Source organism: Eumetopias jubatus, unplaced genomic scaffold, assembly GCF_037043125.1.
Source record: "Eumetopias jubatus isolate StellerSeaLion01/CBP00866 unplaced genomic scaffold, mEumJub1_p1.0 scaffold_4, whole genome shotgun sequence".
Lineage (NCBI taxonomy): Eukaryota > Metazoa > Chordata > Mammalia > Carnivora > Otariidae > Eumetopias > Eumetopias jubatus.
In genome coordinates, this window is record NW_028274810.1 from 76,751,511 (window position 1) to 76,773,399 (window position 21,889).

General features: G+C 41.4%; 1 protein-coding gene across 10 annotated transcripts in view; it reads right to left on the reverse strand.

Annotated features, from left to right (window-relative positions):
* The window catches only part of MACF1 (microtubule actin crosslinking factor 1), a 229,394-nt gene that overhangs the window by 83,638 nt on the left and 123,867 nt on the right, over positions 1 to 21,889 (reverse strand). For 7 of the 10 annotated variants that reach the window (XM_088022489.1, XM_088022488.1, XM_088022484.1 and 4 more), the window contains 13 exons: positions 20,676 to 21,194; positions 19,709 to 19,885; positions 19,324 to 19,447; positions 18,102 to 18,310; positions 17,402 to 17,719; positions 14,514 to 14,680; positions 12,884 to 13,040; positions 10,920 to 11,037; positions 6,857 to 6,919; positions 5,963 to 6,204; positions 4,889 to 5,018; positions 3,996 to 4,195; positions 147 to 642 (listed from right to left, as the gene is read on the reverse strand). In XM_088022489.1, coding sequence (XP_087878615.1) covers positions 147 to 642; positions 3,996 to 4,195; positions 4,889 to 5,018; positions 5,963 to 6,204; positions 6,857 to 6,919; positions 10,920 to 11,037; positions 12,884 to 13,040; positions 14,514 to 14,680; positions 17,402 to 17,719; positions 18,102 to 18,310; positions 19,324 to 19,447; positions 19,709 to 19,885; positions 20,676 to 21,194 — 2,920 coding nt within the window. The remainder of the gene's footprint in view (positions 1 to 146; positions 643 to 3,995; positions 4,196 to 4,888; positions 5,019 to 5,962; positions 6,205 to 6,856; positions 6,920 to 10,919; positions 11,038 to 12,883; positions 13,041 to 14,513; positions 14,681 to 17,401; positions 17,720 to 18,101; positions 18,311 to 19,323; positions 19,448 to 19,708; positions 19,886 to 20,675; positions 21,195 to 21,889) is intronic. The other 3 variants (XM_088022487.1, XM_088022493.1, XM_088022491.1) reach the window with 1 other exon arrangement.

Sequence of the window (21,889 nt, forward strand, 5' to 3'; positions counted from 1 at the left end):
TCACTATAGCTGGACAAAGGTAAGGGTAACACTAGTCTGAGTCCAAAAGCTGCTTACAGGTCACCCTAGATTCTTGGGACTATTATCACGAAGCCAATCTTTTGGCTTGCCACTGATGTCAGCAGTGTGTGCCTACCCTAACTTACCTGCAAGGTCTTCTAAACCTTGGAGAGGCAGGGCAACTGTCTCCAGACGCTTCTTCAGCTCATCCTTGAGGTACTGCTCCCCAATGAGTACTGAGAGCTCATCGCAAAGTGTCTGTGCCTCCTTAATCTCATGGTCCAGCTGCTCCACGTCAGATCGAATCTCACTGGTCTCCTCTAGTTGCTGCTTCACAGCCTCAGGTTGGGTACTGATGGCCGACTGGCCACTTAGTCGCTGCCCCACTGCCTTGACCTTCTCTGATAAGTCCTGGAGCAGTTCTTGGTACTGGGTGCTTTTGACAATAGCTTGGTCAATTTGGCTGGAACGGGAATTGAGTTTGTCAGTCAGCTCAATCCACTTCTGATTGATGCTCTGGAGTTCTTTCTGTACTTGGCTGGTGGATGGAGAGACATCTCCAGGGCCTATTAGGATGCCCTGAGCTGCCTCATTCAGCTGCTCATGCTGTTGCCTGCGTGCTTCGAACTCCTTCAGCATAAACTGTAATAGAAATGACATCAAGATGTTTAGAAAGAAAAGACAGATCTAAAAAGAGTGTTAAAACAGAAACTGATTTTGGATTGTGCCAAGTAGTGCCAACCTTTCAAAAATAAACCAGAAAACTCCAAGGACCAGGCTACTAGGAAAATGCAGTATCACTTCTAACAACTGCTTAATAAAAACTTGTTTTGAAAGGGTCACTGAGGGCTCATTTGTTAAGCGTCCGCCTTTGGCTCAGGTCACTGTCCCAGGGTCCTGGGATCGAGCCCCACATTGGACTCCCTGCTCAGCGGGAAGCCTGCTTCTCCCTCTCCCACTCTCCCTGCTTGTGTTCCCTCTCTCGCTGTGTCTCTCTCTGTCAAATAAATAAAAAAATCTTAAAAAAAAAAGAAAGAAAGAAAGAAAGAAAGGGTCATTGATTGTGCCTCTTCTATTTCTTCCTTCTTTGTCCTACTCTGTTTCAATATCAGTTACTAAGCTTGGCCTGTTTTCTGGATTGGCACTCATCAGCTTTGTCAGACAAAACCCAGGCCTCTGAATTGCAAGTCTGGAACCCTGGGACCCAGAGCTAGCTATATTACTGGCTGGGCTTGCCATTTCAACTCTCTATACATCTGTTTTTCCTAGTTTCTTTCTTGGAATTCCAACAGCACATACAATCTATACATTACAACACAGCATGAGTAGACAATGAGCTTCTTTAAAGCAAGTAGCATGTCTTTTTACTCTTTTCTATCCACTATTTCACTCAGCAAAGTAGTTAGGGTTACAGGCTCTGGAATCGGACTGCTTGGGTTCAAATCCTGACTCTATCACTTGCGAGCTGTATGTATAACCTTACGTGAGTTTTTAAAGTTCTCCAAATCTCAGCTTCCTCATCTATAAAATGATAGAAAGTACTTATCTTGGCTGTTTTAAGGATTAAATAAGATAATTTATGGAAAGTATTCATCACTCACACTGTACATAAGTAAGTAAGACATGACTTTAAGGAAGAACAGATGCATAAATGATGAATGAAAACAATGTAAAAAAAAATGATGGGGTGCCTTGGGTGGCTCAGTTGTTAAGCGCCTGCCTTCGGCTCAGGTCATGATCCCAGGGTCGTGGGATCGAGCCCTCCATCGGGCTCCCTGCTCAGTCAGGAGCCTGCTTCTCCCTCTCCCACTCCCCTGCTTGTGTTCCCTCTCTAGCTGTCTCTCTCTCTGTCAAATAAATAAATAAAATCTCTAAAAAAAAAAATGATAAACACTGATGTGAACATGGCACTGTGAAAGCAAGAAGTAAGGATGATTAATTCTGTGGAAGATGACAAAAGTGGACAAGGGAAGTCAGGAAAGGCTTCACAGAGGACACAAGGAAGTTCTCCCAGTGAGAAAGAGAGAGAGAGAGAGGGCCATTTTAGCAAAGGGCCTAGGATTAGCAAAGGCACAGAGCAGTATGAGTATGGTGCGTTCAAGGAAAGGATGAGTTACCCAGTGTGTGCAGAAACCTGGGTATATGGGAGAAGAGTGGGAAATGAGGCTGGCAAGACAAACTGGGACCAGATTGTGGAAAGCCTCATATACGACACTGAGCAGGTACTTGGACTTTGTTCAATCGGCAGCCAAGAGCCAGCAAAGCATTTTCATGTATTCAGATGTGTGAGTTAAGGAGATAATTTGGTAACCGTGTGGAGAATGCACTAGACAAAGAAGCCCATTAGAAGGCTGTTGCAATGGTATAGGCCTGAGATCAAACCTTCCTAAGGGAGGAGCACTTAGAATGGAGAATTAGAACAGTAGTTCTCAAAGTATGCTCCAGAGATCCTTGGGAGTCTCCAGGCCCTTTCAGAGGGTCCATGAGGTCAAACTACTTTCATAATAATACTAAGATATTATTTGCCTTTTATAATTTTTCTCTCACAAATGTTCAGTGTTTCCCAGAGGCTACATGACATCTAGTATTGCAACAGATTGAGTGCAGAAGCAGATATGAAAATGTATGAGAATATTCTATTAAGTCAGACATCAAAGAGATTTGCAAAGCCATAAAACAATACCACTCTTACTGAAGTTTTTATGTTTGGAAAATGTTATTTTTTCATAAAAAATAAATGTTACTTATGTTAATGTTACAGTTTTACCATTATTATTTTTAAAATTAATTAATAAATATATATTTTTAAATTCCTCAGTGTTTTTGTTTTTAACTAGGCTCCATACCCAGTGTGGGGCTTGAACTCATGACCCTGAGATCAAGACCTGAGTTGAGATCAAGAGTCAGACGCTTAACTGACTAAACCACCCAAGTGACCCCTTAGTGTTTCAACACAGTAAATATTAATAGATATCAATAGTTAAACACAAGCTCTTTGGGGTCCGCAATAATTTTTTAAAAAAGATTTTACTTATTTATTTTAGAGAGAGAGACAAAGAGGGTGGAGGGAGGGGCAGAGGGAGAGGGAGAGACAGAATCTCAAGTAGCTCCATGCTGAACACAGAGCCCAACATGGAGCTCGATTTCACCATCCTGAGATCATGACCTGAGCCAAAATTATGAGTTGGGACGCTTACTCGACTGAGCTACCCAGGTGCCCCTGGGGTCTTCAGTTTTTTTTAAGAGCCTAAAAGTGTTTTGAGACCAAAGAGTCTGAAAACCACTGGAATAGAAAAATATTTGTAAGTGAACTAAAGAGGACTTGATAATTAATTGGATGCAGGGGCTAAAAGAAAGGGTTCCTTCAAAAACTGCTCTTAAGTCTTAATTTAGGGAACTTGGTGGATGGTGAGAAGAAATGGAACAAGTTTGGAAGAGTTTGGGAGGATGTAGAATAAGAGAAGGTTCTCTGGTGCTTACCAGGAAAAAAAAGAAGATGATGATGAAGAGGAGGAGGAAGAGGAAGAAGAAAAAGTTCTCAACAGGAATTCATTAGAAATGATATAATTTGACCAACCTAAATTTCTATGATGGTAGGCACGTAAATCAATTTTTTTTTGCGGTTTGAGCAACAGAGAATCTTTAAGTGAAGCCAGCAGATATAAGACATCACATTAAGTAATATGATCACTACTATTGGGGATTAAAAGTAAAATACGATTCTACAAAGTAGTCAGAAATTCCCCATTCTTACATCCACTCATCTTACTGCCTGTTAATGATATTAATAATACAGTTATTGACTATTTATTATTTGACAGGCACTGTGATAAAGCCCTTACAAACATCTCATTTAAACCGAGGAAACAGAACTCTGAAAGAAGGTTAACTGACTTGCTAGGGTCATTTGAAATCTACTTGCTGAGAAGAGTATTCAAAACCAGGTTCACGGGATTCCAATTTCTTTGCTTAATGCAGTAAGCTTTGTGGCTCACCTGGACCTGCTGCTTTTGTGCAGTCAGCATGTTGGGGTCAATAGACAGGGGCCCCAGCACCCCCATCATCAGTTCCTTCTCCATCAGCCAGGGCCGGAGCTGGGATTCTGCAGCCTGGAAGCTGGCCAGATGACTTGCAGATTCCTCCAGCTGCCTTTGCCGGGCCATGGTCACTTCGGTGGCCCTTTCCCAACGGGAATCTGTAGAGGGGAAATGAGAGAACGTGTTCCTTTAGTCTCACGAGCCACTGGCCTGATCCCTAAGTTATGTTCCTAATATACTACAGGAAATGACCCCTGCAGCATTAGTTAAAAATAACCTTCATTTAATTTAATGAAACAGTTCCGTACTTGATTGTGGTGGTGGTTATATGAAACTACACAGTACACACACACACACACACACACACACACACACACACACACACACACACACACACAGATATATGGCTATCTTATACTATATTATTTTATGGCCTATCTTTTAACTCTTACTATATTATAAACATCTCTACTGCCAATGTTTTTTCATGCCAATAAACATTCACCAATATCATTTATATATAGTTCAATATGAATGCAGAATAATTCACCTAATCCTTCCAGTGAATAGATTATTTCCCATTTTTCATTTTCATCACCAATGCTCTCCTTATCACAGCAGATTATCAGATTGACTTGCCCAAGAAAGCCAAACCTCTGAGACTTCTGAGTGGAATCTCTAGATTCTTTTCCCTAATCAGACTCACTCACTGTCTAACCCTATTTGGACCTCTTGATTGCTTATGAAAATTAACTAAAAATAAGTCCTGCTTTATAGGATGTGCTGAAATTCTGTATTTGCTTTGAAGACAAGCAATGTAGTGAATTTGCAACATCCCCCTGAATACTTACTGAGTTCCTCTTGCATTTCCTTCCAGTTTTCTGCTTCTTGTGAGTTGGGATATGTCATCAGTAATCCAGCCAGGGCTTCCTTTACTTTTTGGATTTTTGGAGAATTCTGTTCCAATTCAGCCAGGAAGGCCTAGGAGAGAGAACACCGGGGATGCCATGAGATTTCTGCACGGGAAACAGAGCTGTGTGTGCGGAGGAAGGTGCTAGAAGACTGGGCCGCAATTATAGGCTCCACTTCTAATTCTATCAGTGTTTTATTTCATGATTTTAAGATACTTTACCATTTCTGCTTCGATTTTTACTTTAAAATGAAAATCTGAGTAGCAGGATCTAAATTTCTTTTATGGACAACATATTGGTAGAAGGCAGTAAGAAGGTATTATTCATCTCCCCAAACAGACTGTGTCAGGTATGAGGATGAGAATGGTGGCGTCAAGGACACTGAGGTAGCTGAAGAAGATGGCATACTCTGTCCAGTTAGAATATAAAAAAGTTTGGCAAAAAAATTTTTTTCATAGGACTTTCTATATGGTCTTGTTTCTCCTGATAGTTTTCCTAGTCCTACATGTCAACCTGAAGAGTGAACTGTAATCACAGCTACACTTAAATCGCCCCAAGGGTTGGAAAGGGGCTTTGATGAGAATGGTTTGGCTGACAGAATCATAGGGAAAACCAGATCCCATTCTCAGTGCACTGATACTTCAGAGGAGGGATATTCTCTTTGTATAAACAGATCTGGGTTGTTTTTTTTTTTTAAGTTTTATTTATTTTAGTAATCTCTACATTCCATGTGGGGCTCCAACTCATGACCCAGAGATCAAGAGCCGCATGCTCTTCCGATGGAGCCAATCAGGTGTGCCTGGTTTTGTATCTGGGTATTATTTATAATAATTTCTCATTTCATAGGTAAGAAAATTCTTTAGGAGAGTTTAAGCATATTAATCCTTTGAAAGGGCTCCTCATGGTCTGGGTGGATGGCTGTGTCCCTTGCTCAGGTCCCGGGCTTGGGTAGGAACACCGTACAACAGCCCCTTCCTCTTAGTGTCTGGGACGCGGCTAATGCAAACACTGTACCTTGTTAGATTCAGCTTGGGCTCTCACTGTTTCTGGCTTGGTTGGAGACGAAGAGGCATCCATGGCTTTCAGGACTTCCTCTTTTGATTCCAGCCACTGCAGCACTGAGCCTGCTTCCTTCTGAACTTCCTGCATTCTGCTGAGGACAGCCTGAAGGCTTTCCTGGCGTTCCTGAAGGACTCCCCCCAGTTTCTCATATTTCAAGTTTACATCTGACATGTCACACTGGATCTCCGTCAGATCTAGCATCATAGAAAACAAAAATCAGATCAGGAATAGCTCTCCAAGCCTCCCCATGGGTTCCTCATGCTAAATTACTCATCAGGATTAAACGTCTCTCCTACTCCTTCTAGTGAACTAGAGATGCACTTCCTGCTAAATCACATAAAAGTTCTTGTTTATATATACAAAGCAAAAGAGCTTTCATTAATCTGCTTTCGGATTTTGACATGAGGTACTCAGATGTACAAATAAAATGCTAAATACACTTGGGAACTGCAGAAGTGAAGGGAGTGAAGGATTTGGGGCATTCTTCTGTTCCCTCTTGTCCAAACAGGGAAATCATGGGGCCGCGAGGCTGAGGTTTAGACTAGACTACCTCTAACGTGGCTTCTTTATGACTCAAAGATTCACATATATTTTCTTCAAGTTCCTTCCTTACTGGTCTTATCTAGCGGTCCAATTTATTTCCTAGTACCGTATCTCACTGGCTGCCAACCTGTTTAGCCTTTAACAACCCAGCAAAGGAGCATCACAGTGGCTTCTCCCCAGATTTTTACCCTCATACCCATCCTGGCAGCGGTTCTTTCACACATACAGAAACATACACAGATGCCTACGTGAACACTGTCCTAACACATCCAACAAAGAGGCACTGTGAAATGGCATTCTCACCTTTGCAGGTGTGGTATCCGTTTACACTGCCTACAGAGCTTCCTACAGAGGGCAGTATGGAACCTGAGCAGAAGGACAGGAAGACAAACAGGGCAAGACAAACGTGTTAGGAATACATACAGGCACTGAATTTGTTCTCTGGCACTCACTTTAAGCTCAGGTATCAGGAGGTTAACACAGCACAAGACAACATACTCATGGAAAGAGACAAATCATTTTAGCTGCCAGGCAAGACAGCATCACTCAGGTGTCTTGGCTTCTTAGGAGTAGTGGTTCCTAACCCTTTCTAAAGGAAACCCAAATTCCCTTCCTTGATCTCTGACTTGAATTCTTTGGATCCTGCCATAATGTTGCAAGCAAGTACTGATAAAATGATTAAGTCTTTAGAATATCTGTGCTGTCTGCCACACTTTGGAACGAGGATTTGTAATAAAGCCAAAAAAGTTCAACTTTAACAACCATGTTCTTCAACATGATAAAAATGAACAATAAGTATAATTAAGGGCAGAAAAAGCAGCATTCTTTTAATAAAGACATTAAAATAAGTCCTTATATTGCTTCAAAAGGCAGATTCTCTGTCTTTTCTATCATGAAAACTTTCTCCTCTCCTTCCCCACCAGAAAATGGAAATTCTAAGCGCCAATAAATCTGGCTCATAAACATTCCCATAAATTCTGCTTTGGGCCTTTGGTTCTGTTTCTAATTACAACGATTTCACCTATATTCTCCCCCAGGTTGATTCCTTGTATTTCAGGAGTGTCCCAAGTTAAATAAAAATCAGATCATGCAATTATAGAAATTATACAGAAACATGAAGAATATTCATGATATGTTACATTACAAGGACAGAATAAAACTCTCATGTGCACTAATTTCACTGGAAAAATTTTATGTTAAGGTTATACTAAAAAATAGTAATTGTGAAACTTTCAAATATTAACATTACTGTATTTTCTCTGTTTTTTTCCTTAAATAGGCTCCACACCCAGTGTGAAGACCAATGCGGGGCCTGAATTCAGGACCCTGAGATCAAACCCTGAGCGGAGATCAAGAGTTGGACGCTTAACTGACCAAGTCACCCCGGTGCCCCAACATGATTGTATTTTCAGTGAAAAAACAGATCAAACAAAAAGATCATATTCCATTGCAGTAGGGTGATGACCAAAAAAGAAACTGGACTAATAACTGGGAGAAGGTGGTCCTGGCCAAGACCATCACTCACTCAGTATGTGAGCCTTAGTCTACAGATGGACCTCAGTGTCTTCTCTAGGATATGAAGATAATACTAGCTATCCTGTCAGCACTGATGTGGTTCCTGGAGAGAAGTAATGAGGCAGTGTACGTGAAAGCACTTTATGAAACAAAAAGAGCTACGTTAATGTCAAGAACCATAAATTCATGATTTTTCTGAGGTAGAACAGAGCTTTGAGAGCACTCAGGGCTAGTGATTTTCAAAGCAGCAAAAGAGGTACTGTAAGGACTCTGTAAATATTTGGTTTAAATTTAACCTTCAGAATATATTTCTAATTGCTTAGAAAATGGCAAGAAAAATGCATAATTATGTTGAACACCACATCTTGACCCACTAGATGTAACCACTTATGCTGCTCTGGGGAGAGAATGAAGTAGCTCCTGTACCTCCCTGCCTACACTTAAACTTCTTTTTGAGTGTCACTGATTGGAAAAGCCATAGCTCTCTGCTAGCACTTTACAGTCATCAAACCTACACGTCTGCTTGTACAAAGAAAGACATTTACAGCATGTGTGTACTATATTAAAGAAAGTGACAAGAAAGGCTAAAGTGCATCTACTCAGAGCAGGCTCTCTCATTAGGGCAGAACCGTGTAGTAACAGAATTCTTAACATGTCAGGTCATGATGACGTCAGGTTCCAGGCAAGCTTTTGTTCTCAATGCCAGTTTTAGGAGTTTTCTATGTTTAAGAAAAGAATGTGATCCCTCATTAAAATTCTTGTGATTTAACTTTGAAACAAGAATTTATTACATCACTTTCAAGCTTGTAGTTCAATTTAATTGAGGAGTGTTCTGAGACTCTAAGGGGAACTTTTTTTTTTTTTTTCCATCTTGAATCAAGTATATTTGTGTTTGAATTTAGGCTGCAACACTTCATAGTGGGTGACGTCTTAGTTACTGTGCCCCCTCAGTCCCCTCCCTTCACGTGTACTAAATGTACAATTTCTACCCCATAACTCTTGAGGAGATTAATAAATGAGTAATTAATGGGAAACTGGTTAGCCATCTATAGGATAATAATACTTGAGATTATCTTTTCCATTGGGCAAAATTTACTTGAATTCCTATGGACAAATCATTTGCATTACTATCAATTATCTACAAAACTCTAGAACAGAACAGATATTCAGTTAAAGATGTGCACTCAGAACCAAATAATTTCCAAAAGCCTAACAGAGGGGCGCCTGGGTGGATCAGTCATTAAGCATCTGCTTTCGGCTCAGGTCATGATCCCAGGGTCCTGGGATTGAGCCCCACAGCAGGCTCCCTGCTCCACGGGAAGACTGCTTCTCCCTCTCCCGCTCCCCGTGCTTGTGTTCCCTCTCTTGCTTTCTATCAAAAAATAAATAAAATCTAAACAAACAAACAAACAAAAAAACCAAGCCTATTAGACAATGCCCAACACTTCACTGAAAGGACACCCAATACTTTTGTGTTGTCCATTTCCAAGATTTTGACAATTTTTTCTGACACAGGTGAACCATAAAGTGAACTTTTAAAAACATTCGTCATCCTTTACAACTACATATCTGTGTAACCTGTATTTCCTGGATACAATGCAACCAAACAAAATGGAAAAATAAATCTGATAATAAAGCTGTCATCCAAAAATCCTTTGTCAAGTCTTTATATTCCCTAGGATAGTCTCAATATTTTCACTGATGGATTTCATGATAGATAAAATGCTATAAATTCACTTCTAAGGGAAATTTATGCCAACAAAATGTCATTTGTATCTGTTTCATGTAGTAGAGTTGTATTTGAGATTATTTAAAAAAAGATTTTAGTGCTTTAAAATGTTTGAAAAACCAATGATCTAGTCTAGGAGTCAGAAAACTATACTGGCCAAATCTGGCCCTCTGCCAATTTCTGTATATAATGTTTTATGTGAACACAGCCACACCCGTTCACTTGTATGCTGTCTATCCCTGTTTCTGTGCTGCAGTGGTAGAGATGTGTAGTGTGACAGAGGACATGTGGCTCACAAGCCTTAAGTATTTACTACATGGCCCTTTACAGAAAAAGCTTGCTGACTCCTGATGTAGTCACACACTAGTAAGTCCCTGAACTTCTCTAAGTTTTATGTGTTGCAATATAAGAATCATCAATTCCCCGAAATGCTGTCATTTCTGGGTAGTTCCAAGAGATCTTTAAACTTCAATAGAAAAGTGAGTGTTCTCAGGAGGAAAAAATAAGCTTTTCCCTTACGATTAAAGTGACTGTAGGTGTGCACTAACACAGTCTGGCAATAAAACCTGTAAGGTCCCAATTAAAAACCAGAAAGTGACTGTGAGCTCATACGGATTTTGTTTGAAAGATTTAATTTGCAGCCAGAGATTATTCATATATCTGGGCACAATCTTTGTATATACTTCCAGGAAGTGTGGCAGTCCTTGGCAGACCAACACTGACTCCTAAATACCTAGTCTCTCTCAAGATATCATGCTTATACCCTTCAGGGCTGACTCCAATCTAAAGATGATGCATAGCCATCCATTCCCATGTTTAAAAAGAAGAAATTCGCCAAGACAGAAATCCTATTTTAATCCTTCTCTGTTCATTTAGGCCAACTAGTCCCTTTACTTTTTCCCATCACAGGAAGGAATTTTGCAAAATGGAGCAAAGATCAGGTTGGGGAAGAGATGGGGAACAGATCAGGTTGAGGGGGAAGACTGCTTTGTGGATCGCTCCCCTTTGTTCTCATACCCAACCTTGATTCTGACTTTTATTAAATAAGGGTCATAACCAAAGGCCAAAGGCCAAAGTGAAGAATGATGTTTATTTACTGCATTCTTAAGAGCCTGCACTCACCTGTCTTGGCTTGGGAATCAGGTGCTGTGATCTCCATGATGAGATTTTCTAAAGAGGTGCCTTTGCAGTTGATTTCTTCCACCAAACTTCCCTTACTTGCCCAGTCATCTAGAAGACCCTGTTAACACAACAGCTAAATGTAACATCTGGGGGCATTCTCCTCATTAGTAGGGACACCTGTTCTTGTACATATACTCCTTAAATTTTTCATAAGCATTAAGTGACTATCCTCATGTATTTAGCCACTTCAAGATCTTGGTTTAGCCAGCCATGATGTGGGAGAATGATATCCTGGAATATTCAGGATCTTCTCATTCATTCATTCATCAATTATTTATTGAGCATTACTGTAGGCCAGACATCATGCCTAACACTGGGGATACAAAATAGGATTATGACACAGTTCCTAAAACCAAGAGGTCAGATTATCAATTGCATTATAATGTGATAAATGTTATTACAAAAATACAGTAAACTCTGAGAGCACAAGAGAAGACACATCTAACTCTGCCTAGAGAAAGGAGTAAAAGGGAATGGAATGCATGTAGAATAAAAAGGAAATGGCAAATGGAGGGTAAAATGAGGAGCTTGATGTTGAGATGTAGAGAAATACATAGAATCATAGGCTATACTTTGCATTTTCAAGGAGATTTTATATTGGGCTTGAAGCCAGAGCTCTGACTGCCACAGAAAACCATTAGGAAACAAAGGCATCTGCTGTAACAAGGTCGTATTGTCTCTACATGTGGATTGCCTGCCACAGAAGTAAAATTCCACTTCTTCCAGAGCAGGGAACACCTTCTTAGCCTTGAACCCCTTTCTCCACACTGAATTTCCCTGACAATCTACTTAGTTTGCTTTTGACTTTAAGCTGCCCAGCAACAGAGAAAGACAGAGCCATGGGTATCCAGCAAGCTCATGCTGCCGAACTGCAAACTGAGCCTTGTCAATTCACAGCTGTAAATTCCTTTATTAATCACTCCAGATTCCAAAGAGCCACAGTTCCCAAACCATGCATCGACTCACAGGGTAAATTTTCAAGTTTTGAAGGAAATACAGTGACATCTGTTGGACACCATGTGAATAACTACTATGAAGTTGTTTAGACCTAACCAAGTAGCAAGTGAGACTTTTTAGTTTTTTCTTTTCTTTTTCTTTTTTTTTTTTTAGCCTTGAGGTACCATGAAAAATTTCTTGAAACACTAAGGGCACTGTGAACCTAGAAATTGGGAAGCCTCTGCCCCAGGGGATTCCCTGCAGCAAATGCTCCTGACACTCTCTCTGTGAAAACAACCAAACTCTTTCCCTGTCATCTGGCTTGAAATAAATCCTGCTTTACTAAGAAAATAAGGAGAATGCATGAGAACTAGTTGGAGGTAGCGATGGCTTGATTTCAACAAAAAGAAGAAATGTGTTTTAGAGGAGCAAGCAGAGGCTGAATGACTGAATCAAAGAAGGGATTCTGCAGGGGATGGGAGAAAGGTTGATCCTACTCTGGAAGGTACTGTCCAACCATCTGATTCTAACTTCTCCTTTTTTAGCTGTAGAGCTAGTTCTTCTTTTCTCAATTTTCTGATCATGTATCTGGTCACTTGCTCACATATAACTCTCTTAATTCTCAAACACAGTGAGAGTGTAAGCTTCTCAAGGACTGGACTTTAACAACTATCTTTGTTATGATCCACCACAGCATGAGAGGCATCTGAAAAACAGCTGAAACTTTATAGATGTTATTCCCAGGTTACTTTTTTGGTTCTGGTTTTTAAATAGGAGACATTTTGGTGCTCAGTGCTTGGGTAGAGGTAGGCGGGAATCACATGAAGAAAATGGAGGGATTTCTATTCTGATGCAGAAGGGTAACTTGGATTTGTCGCACCACTTCCCTACCACAGTTGAGGACCAGGCCATACAAGCTTCCAAACTGCTGTCCAACCTGGTTCCTGGAGCTCTTTCTGTTCACCTACCTTCAGGTGTTCAATCTGCTTTTCCAGCTCTTTAGTACTCATAAAAGTTTCTGTAGGTGGAATATTCCCTTCAGTTTCCTTCAGCCATTTTTGGAAGGTTGTAACCAGCTTCCGAAATTCATCCAATTGCTCCTGACAAGATGATGCATCTTCCTCTCTGTCAACAACAACGAAGACATTTTGTTACTTGCCAGACTAAGCTTTGTAAAGATGTCAACTTGAACTAAAACTACACTCATTCTGGGACTCTAGGCATCTTTTCCTTACAGGGCCTTTTCCTTCCCATCTTTTCCACAGCAGCTTTGGCTAAACCACCACATACAATGTAGGAGAGCATCAAACTAAGGAATCTGTTGCCCTTGTTTGGACATTTCTGGGGAGAGGAGTCTTCAATCTTACTCCGGGCCAAAGTGAAAGTGAGAGAAACTAAAAGGAGCCTGCTATTTAGGTGCAATGATACAATGGAAAGAATGTAGGCTTTGGATCTCAAGTCCAGCTCTGTCACTTTTTAGGTAGTTGATTCTTTCAAGGCCAAATTCAAAATGCTAATCCCCCTAGCAAAGAAGATGCTGAAACAGAGGCTCAGAAAAGCTAGGTTAAGCACACTAGGTGCACCTGGGTGGTTCAGTCGGTTAAGCATCTGCCTTTGGCTCAGGTCATGATCCCAGGGTCCTCGGATGGAGCCCCAGGTCAGGTTCCCTGCTCAGTGGGGAGCCTGCTTCTCCCTCTCCCCCTGCTGGTTCTCTATCTCCCTCTCTCAAATAAACAAATAAAATCTTTTTTTTTTTTTTTTTAAAGCACACAAATGGGTAAAATGAGGCAAGGACAAAGGAGAATTCAATTTCAAAATTAAATTTTAGAAGTGGCAACATCTATCAAACTTTAAGCCAGAGATCCTGGTTCTTCCTACAGGTAAATGGCCCCGAGGATAGAGGAAGAACAAGCTTTCCTGGCCTCTGTCCCCCTTCTCTCCACTAAGTAGCCTGACGCTATAGTGTTGTTTTGAGCAACTGCTTTCCCCCAGTCACTTTCCTCAGGCAGTCACCTGCCGAATCAAGATTATATATATGGCTAAACCAATAGAGGAAGTCTTATCAAGCTCTTAAACCCATGTGAGGTTTTCTAATGGAATCATGGCTTTTCAACAGTCAGCAGATAATCTGAAATCAGCCACCCCTGTCATATATTCCCATGTTTCCCTTAAAAGAATCCAGATACTCCTCCAAAACAACAACTCAAATGTGGCCAAAGCAAGCAGAAAGAGAACCAATATAACCATTATTTACATCTGGAAAGTCTCTTCCAATTTTTCTCTTTATTTCAAATCCTGCCACAATCCTACTTGCTGCCCCAAATTTATTGTTAGGTCCAGGTGACCTGGGCTACTGACTGTACAGAGGGAAAGTGAGCCCCATTACTGAGAAGGAATTCATGATTTAGTAATAGAAAACCACTAAGCACCGAGTAGATTGAATAGCTTTGCCTAAAAGAGGCACTTTCCAATCTCCTATGACTCAGTAGCAGACTTCTTGATGCCATCTTTTCTACTAAAGGAGGAAGAGAAAATCATTTCATTCAATAGCAAGAAAAAATTAGCTCCCCCAATTGACCAATGCATATGAAAACTCACCTTTCTTTAACTGTCTTCTGTAGCTCTGTGAAGTCCTTTCTGAGGTTCTGTACCCTGTCCTGGTGCTGGGATAGGTCGAGTGCAAAGCCACAGGAGCTCAGTTCTGTGACCAGGTTCTCGAGAGTCTCGAGGTTCTCCTGTTGATCTTCCATTTCCGAATTGAGCTCCTGTCAAGCAAACAGGAAAATGTACTAAATCCTCTGATCATTATAAATAAATATACTCTAAAAAAAAAAAGATATCTATATTAAATCGGGGGCAAGTTCCCCCTAATCTGTAGAAAAACAGGGAACAAAGAAAGAGGCATGCTCACTGGGTCAACTGCTAGATCAAAGCAATAAATACGGAGGCTTTTTCCACTCCACCTGAGGGCAGCTAGGAATTGAAAATGAATCTTGCCTCCTTTAAACAAATGTTTAATGATTTGGGAGGCAGCATGACAGAATGAAAAGAATGGATGTTTTTGGAGTCAAAAATATTCCTGAAAATCAATCACGGCTTTGCTACTTCTAGCGTGTGATCTTAAGCTATTAAATTTCTCTAAGCTTCCATAGCCTATCTCTTCTGTAAAACAGGGTAAACATACGCTCTCTACTATTATTTAACACTGTATTCAAGATATTAGCCAATGCAATTAGGTAAGAGAAAACAATTTGTGGCATACGAATTGGAAAAGAAGGGATAAAACTGTATTTGCAGATTATATGAAAGTATACTTGTAAAGCCCAAGAAAATCAATCATACAATTAATCAAACAATGAAGTAATCCAATAAGGTAGCAGAATATAAAACCAACATATAAAAATCAAGAGTGAAAACTTCATTTACAGTAGCAGCATAAAAGGTACAATTTTAAGAACCAACTAACAAGAAACATGCAAAACCCTTATGAATAAAACTTTAAAATATTTTTGACAGACACAAAAGCAGACCTCAATAAATGGAAAGACATCCATAAAGGTATGTGTGTATGTGTGCATATATGCATGTGTGAATAAAACATGATCCAAATAAAAGTACCAATTTTTCCCCCTACGACTAATAAAGTTGATTTTAAAGTTCACATGGGAAAAATAAATGTACGATTACCAGTGTGAAAAATCCTGAAAGAAAAAAAGAGAGAGAGAGAAAGAGAGACTAACCCTCCTAGATAGTAAAACACACCACGAAGCCTCTAGAATAAAAAACAGCATGCTATGGTTCATGAACAGACAGACCAGCAAAGCAGAATAGAAAATCCAGAAATAGACCTGAGTCCACGTGGACATTCTATATCTGATAAAGATGACTTCTCAAATCATTGGGGAAAAGATGGACTTTTCAAAGAAATGATATTGGGAAAAACTAGATAGACATTCAGAAAAAGAACTTGGATTCATATGTGCACTGTATCTCAGAATGAACTTAAAATGTTAAAAGATTCAAACGTAAAGGAAAGAATGAAAGGAAGAAATGATTCGAGTTCTAGAAGCAAGCATGGGTGAATTCCTTCAAACCTGGGTGTGGCAAAAGACTTTCAAAAATACATGTTCAATAAGAAGTGATAAAATCTACTACGTAAAAATTTAAAAACCTCTTACATGACCAAAAACACACTATAAGCAAAGACAAAGGACAAACTGTGAAAAAAGATTTTCAACATATCACATATAAAGAACTAATCTCCCTACTACAGAACTCTTGTAAGTTGAAAGAAGAAGAAGAAAAAAAAAACAAAAAACAAACTCCTGACAGGAACTAGTAAAGGCCATGAACCAAAAGTTTTCAAATAAATGTCCCTTAAATGTATAGAGAAAAAATAAAAATTAAAGCCACACTGAAATATCATGTTGTGTCAATCAGATTAACAGAAACTCTAATGCTGTTCTGCTGGTGAGGCTGTAGGGGAAACAGGTACTTTAGTGCATTGCTGGTGGGAATGCAAAATGGTGAAATCCTGACACACTGGGATCTAGGTGAAAAGGGTGCTGGGGTTTATCGTGCCATTCCTTCTACTTTTCTGTAAGTTTGAAATTACTCAAAATAAAACCCAAAAAGGACAGCAAACCAAACCATGAGATCCTACTTTAATATGGAAAAAGACAGATGGATAACCCCAAGACACCAATGCGGGGATATAGGAATGTTGAGGTCCTACAGGTGGCAATGTGGGCACCTGCAGCCATCCTGGAGCCAACATAGCCACTCCTTGGGTCAAACTAAGTCCAGGCATATACTCTGACCTACAACCCTACTCCTGCACATGCATCTGTATCTGTGGTAGGTAAGACTCTTGGTCAAATATTTCTAACTCTGCACCTACTAGGTATATGGTAGGAATACATTTCTCCACCCCCTTGAAAGCCAGCTGTGAAAACTGCTTTAACTAATGAAATGAAAACGGATTTGAAATGCCCTCTCCCTGCTGCAGTAGCAGTCCTGAAGGCGTAGGGCAAGAGGAAGTCCCCATCGACTTAATCCCTGAGTGACCATGATGAGCTAAGTGAAAAATAAATCTAGGCTGTGTTTGTTTGTTTAAAGGACAATATCTAGTTTACAGGGTGGTTGTGAAAATTCTTTTTTGTTTTTTAAAGATTTTATTGATTTATTTGAGAGAGTGAGTGTGTGTGCATAAGCGGGGGGAGGGGCAGAGGGAGAAGCAGACTCCCCACTGAGCAGGGAACCCAATGTGGAGCTCGATCCCAGGACCGGGAGATCATGACCTGAGCCCAAGGCAGACGCTTAACTGACTGAGCCACCCAGGTGTCCCTGGTTGTGATAATTCCTTAAGATATTGCAGGTAAAGTTTTTAGTACACTGACTGACATACTATGCACTCCTGTGATTGTTGGTTCCCTCCTTGCCCTTCTTTTCTCTCTGTTCTGCCACTGTGGCAGATATATTCTCACCTGGATCTGCTGGAAGAAATGTGCAATATCTTGATCTGGCTGATTTCCAGAGGCTAGCATCCGGCTTTTGTTTTCCATGAATTGCTGCAGCTTATCAGAGAGATGTTCAAACATCTCTGCCTGGGGCAGAAGCTTCTTCAGGGAGCTCTCCTTTTCTTGCTGCTGTAGACAGAGCTGTTCGAAGCGCTGGCTCACCTCTGCCAGTTTGCCCTGCAGCACTGCAGCCGTGGTGCTGTCTGCGGTCTCCATGAATCGCGTCACCATCTCACGGGTGGCCTCCAAGCTGCTCTTTTGCCGAGCAATGTCCTGCTTCAATTTCTGTAACCAAAAAATGTGTCTGTCAGCTCCTTGCTCACTTATCCTAGGATATCGGAGCCATGAACTAATAATCTTCTAATAATTACATGCTCACCTCCTCAAGGAGGGCGGGATTGCAACTAAGCCTCTGGACTACCAAACATCTCGTCCCCTTAGTTCTCCACCCCATTCCATTAATGACTTCGCAGGGCCAGTTTTCCTCAAGTTTAACAATGGTTTAGAAACGGGGTAGAAATATCTTTACATGGATCAGTTATCATCTCTAAGTCTTATTAGAAGATTCATGGAAATGAGTTCTTTTCCTGATACGTTTTCAAAATGATGTAATTATGGAACACAGTAAGTATGCCATCGACGCTAACTCTCGGGGCCTAGGTCTCACCATGTTCGTGGCCAGGGCTTCCTGGATGACGCCCAATGACAAGGATACCACCTGCTCCTCCTCCAGGTTTTGTTCAACTTCCCTGATGGACTGCAACAAGCTCTCCAGGCTTTCCTGAACACTCTGAGATTGGGCAATTGCCTTCTGCAGCAGAGCAGAGCGCTCAGCCAGGCTACTCGAGAGGCTTTGAAAACGGCTGAGTATGGAATCTGGAAAATCAAGGCCATGAGAATAGAGTGGAGACTATTTTCCTGTTGTGCTTTTAAAAAACAATGTATTTAAATCACACTTGTTAATTATAATAATAACAGACACTAAGACAAATAGAAGGAATAAGCGTAAAGTGCATTTGTATTTGAGCTAAAATTACAAAGCATTATTTACTTAGCACCTACTAAGTGCCAGAAATTGTGCTGCATGCTGAGGACCGAAGAGAATTAAGATATGTCCCTGGTTTCTACAAAAATAAGACTGTAAACGTGAGCACAGGCAGAAAAGGGCTCATCACAACTAACCACAAAAATAAAATTTTAAGGGCGCCTGGGTGGCTCAGATGGTTGAGCATCTGCCTTCGGCTCAGGTCATGATCCCGAGGTCCTGGGATCGAGTCCCGCATCGGGCTCCCTGCTCCTTGGGAGCTTGCTTCTCCCTCTGCTTCTCTCTCTCTCCCCACCACCCCCCCGTCTCTCATGAATAAATAAATAAAATCTTTAAAAAAAAAATAAAATAAAACTTTAAGTGCTATACTGATGCTAAGACTAATGTACTGCAGAAGCCTGAAAGAAGAATGATTCTTTCTTATCTTTTATTTCTTTTGGGGGTTGGAAGTGGTGGCCAGGACTTTACAAAGGAAGCAACCTCTCAGGTACATCTAGAAGTTGAGCAAGATTTCATCACACATGCTAAGCACTCAATAAATGTTAGCAGCTAAACCATAGGGAAAACTTTGGGGGTAAAGTAATGAAGAAATGACTAGTTTACTTGAGGAAGGAAAGAAGCAGGACGTGGCTAGAAGGCAGAATGCCTGGCAAAAGGGGTTGAAAGCAGATTGCAAAGGCCTTCAATGGTACAAGAGCAAAGTTCATTGAGAGTAAGCTCTTGCCGCTTGTGTCCTCAGCGCCTAGCCTGCACCGCAGATACTTGTAGGACACCGTGTGATGTATTACAAAACAGTGGCACACGCTGAGAATTAAGGGAGTGTTCTCATTACGCTCCTTCATACCTGTAGTTTCTTGAACATGCTTGTGGTCTGGGGCTGGCTCGCCTTCAATTTCCATGAGGTCATGAGCTACTTTTTGGAGCTTCTCTACAGGTACTTGGTGCTCAGCTAATTCCTCCTGCAACTGCTGCTTGTCCATGAAAAAGGCCAAAAGTAAAACCTCTGAGTAATCAAAGCTGGTTCGAGGAACCAAGAGCTACTTAGCATAGTGCTACTAGAGCTACAAAGAATACTTCCATTTATGCGTACCCACAGATGTTAGAATTAAGTGTTTAGGAATCAGATCTTGTCCAAGGCATCCCAACCACTGCCTTTAAGCTATGTTGAGTATTTGCTTTATTTGGGGTACTCTACCCCAAGCGATAGAACAGCCTGCGTCCCAGCCTACCTTTGTCGTTGCAAGCTGCTGTTGCAGAACTCCAGGGTCCGAGGCAATAGTATCTGAGAGGAGCTTCTCCACATTGGCCTCACAGGCCTGCATCCAGGCCTGCAGGCTGTCAGTACAGCTCTGGAACTGCTGGTACTGGCCTAGGAGCATGTGCAGGTGAGAGCCCAATCGTGTACACTGTGCCAGAGAAAAAAGGGAGAGCAGGCTTAGGCAAGGTCTGGCTCAAGGCAGTGGCTTCCTAGGCATAGTCCAAAGAAAAGCCTGGTCTTGTTACAGGATCTCACTCTAACCACAGTGAAGGGTAGCGCCGAGGCCTCCAGGGACAGATGAGTAGCAACCATCTTCTACAAGTGGGGCCTTTGTTATTTGACCCGTACTATTCATCCCAACTTTATACCATATACCCGCGAAGACTGAGTGAATTGTAGGACAAACCACCAAAAGAAAGACACATCGGGTTGCAGGCTAAGGTAGGGAGGGACTGGGAGGTACAGAGTGTTCCTTCTGGCTAGGTTAGAGATGTTGGCAAAGTGCATAAGACAGGTAAGAAGAACTGACTGGATTCTACAGCTTGGGAGCTAACGGGAGCTCTTTGATAGGGAGGAAGGCAAGGATGTACCCTAGATGCTCTATGAAGGAATAAAGACTGTGTATGTGGTTGCAGTTTCCCCTGTACCGTTTCTCTTGGGAGCCCACGTCTGTTGGTCAGGGTACAGGAAGGCAAGCACCTCCACCTTCCCTACCAGAGTGACATACCCCTGATACTACTGGGATCAGGCATTAGCCCAGGGGCCTCCACATTTTGCATTTTTGCAGAGCTCATAAATTTATTCTGCCTGTGGTCAATATGTAATTCAGTTCACTCACTATGTCCTAAGGTTCTTAACCTAAGCCCCAGAAACCACCCACAGTTGTGTGAGGGCTCCCACGACCATTCCCCCAGAGGCTGCCAGGACCCTCTCAGTACCTTTGAATGGAGAGTAGTGTATCTTTCCGTTGCATCCTTCAGCTTGCCCTTCACTAAGGCTCCAGTGGCTGATGGTTCTCTGCCTTCCTCAAAGCTGTTTTCTGTGTCCAAGACTTTCTGTCCTGAGATAGTCACAAATCGCAAGTCTCCTTTGTGGGAAATGACATCCTCTGAGAAGCTCCCCTGCCGCTTTAGCAGGGAGGGAAGGGCTTTGGGGCAGCTGCCTCCCTTGTGCATGTTCTCCAGCTCTCTCTCGGACCGCTCCAGCCAGTTCTCAAATTCTTGATGGTCCTGCAGAAACTTCTGCAACTCATCCCGTAGTGTCTGCGCCTGCTTCAGCTCTGCCTCCGACCGGGCCAGGGAAGTCGCATACTGCCCCTTTAGCTCTCCTAGCTTGTCCTGTAGCACCTGACGTTCCTCAGGTGTGAGATTGTGGCCATGCTGGTCCAGGAAGGCCTGAGCTGACTGCGTGGCCAGGATGAAATTTTGCTGCTGAGATAGCAATTCTTGGTGACGGGCCTGGCAAAAAATTCCACAAAACAAAGGATGATCAGCAAGGATACCACAAAAATTTGGTTATGTCTACAGCTAGAAGTAGAGAGAGATCTCAACAGGCCACTTTTCCAACTGTTCCAAAATCACCAGTATCTCTCACTCTCTAAGCATTAGCCATATACTAGTCCCGGCTGAACTGACACACATAGGATCTTACGGTTTTCAAAGCGACTTCACATGTATTATCTCAACTGATTTGGGGCACAATCTGCAATGTAAGCAGACAATATCTATATATGTTAAATGTCTTGACTAAGGTCATGCAGACAGTTAAGGGACAAACTGAGACTAGAACCTGGCTCTCTTCACTAAACCATTCTAAGTCTAAGAGAAGGCACAAATGGCCAGCCCACATTAATGCAAGGGGAGACTAAGTTGGATAAGCCAAACATGACAATATAAAGATTGCAAATACTTAGCTGTGAAATATGTCACTTACATATCCATGAACACTGTCCCAACTAGGAAGAGTTCTTAGAAAATTAATTCATTAAATAAACAATCTGTATTCCAGTGAGAGTACGATGTATTTCCGGAGCATAGGTAACTTGTATTTTTTTAATTATATGTGCTATGTCTATGTGCTTACACATGGATCTTTTTTCTATTTCAATGGAATGTGAGTTATTTTAGGGAGTTGTGGTTGTTTTGTTTTGTTT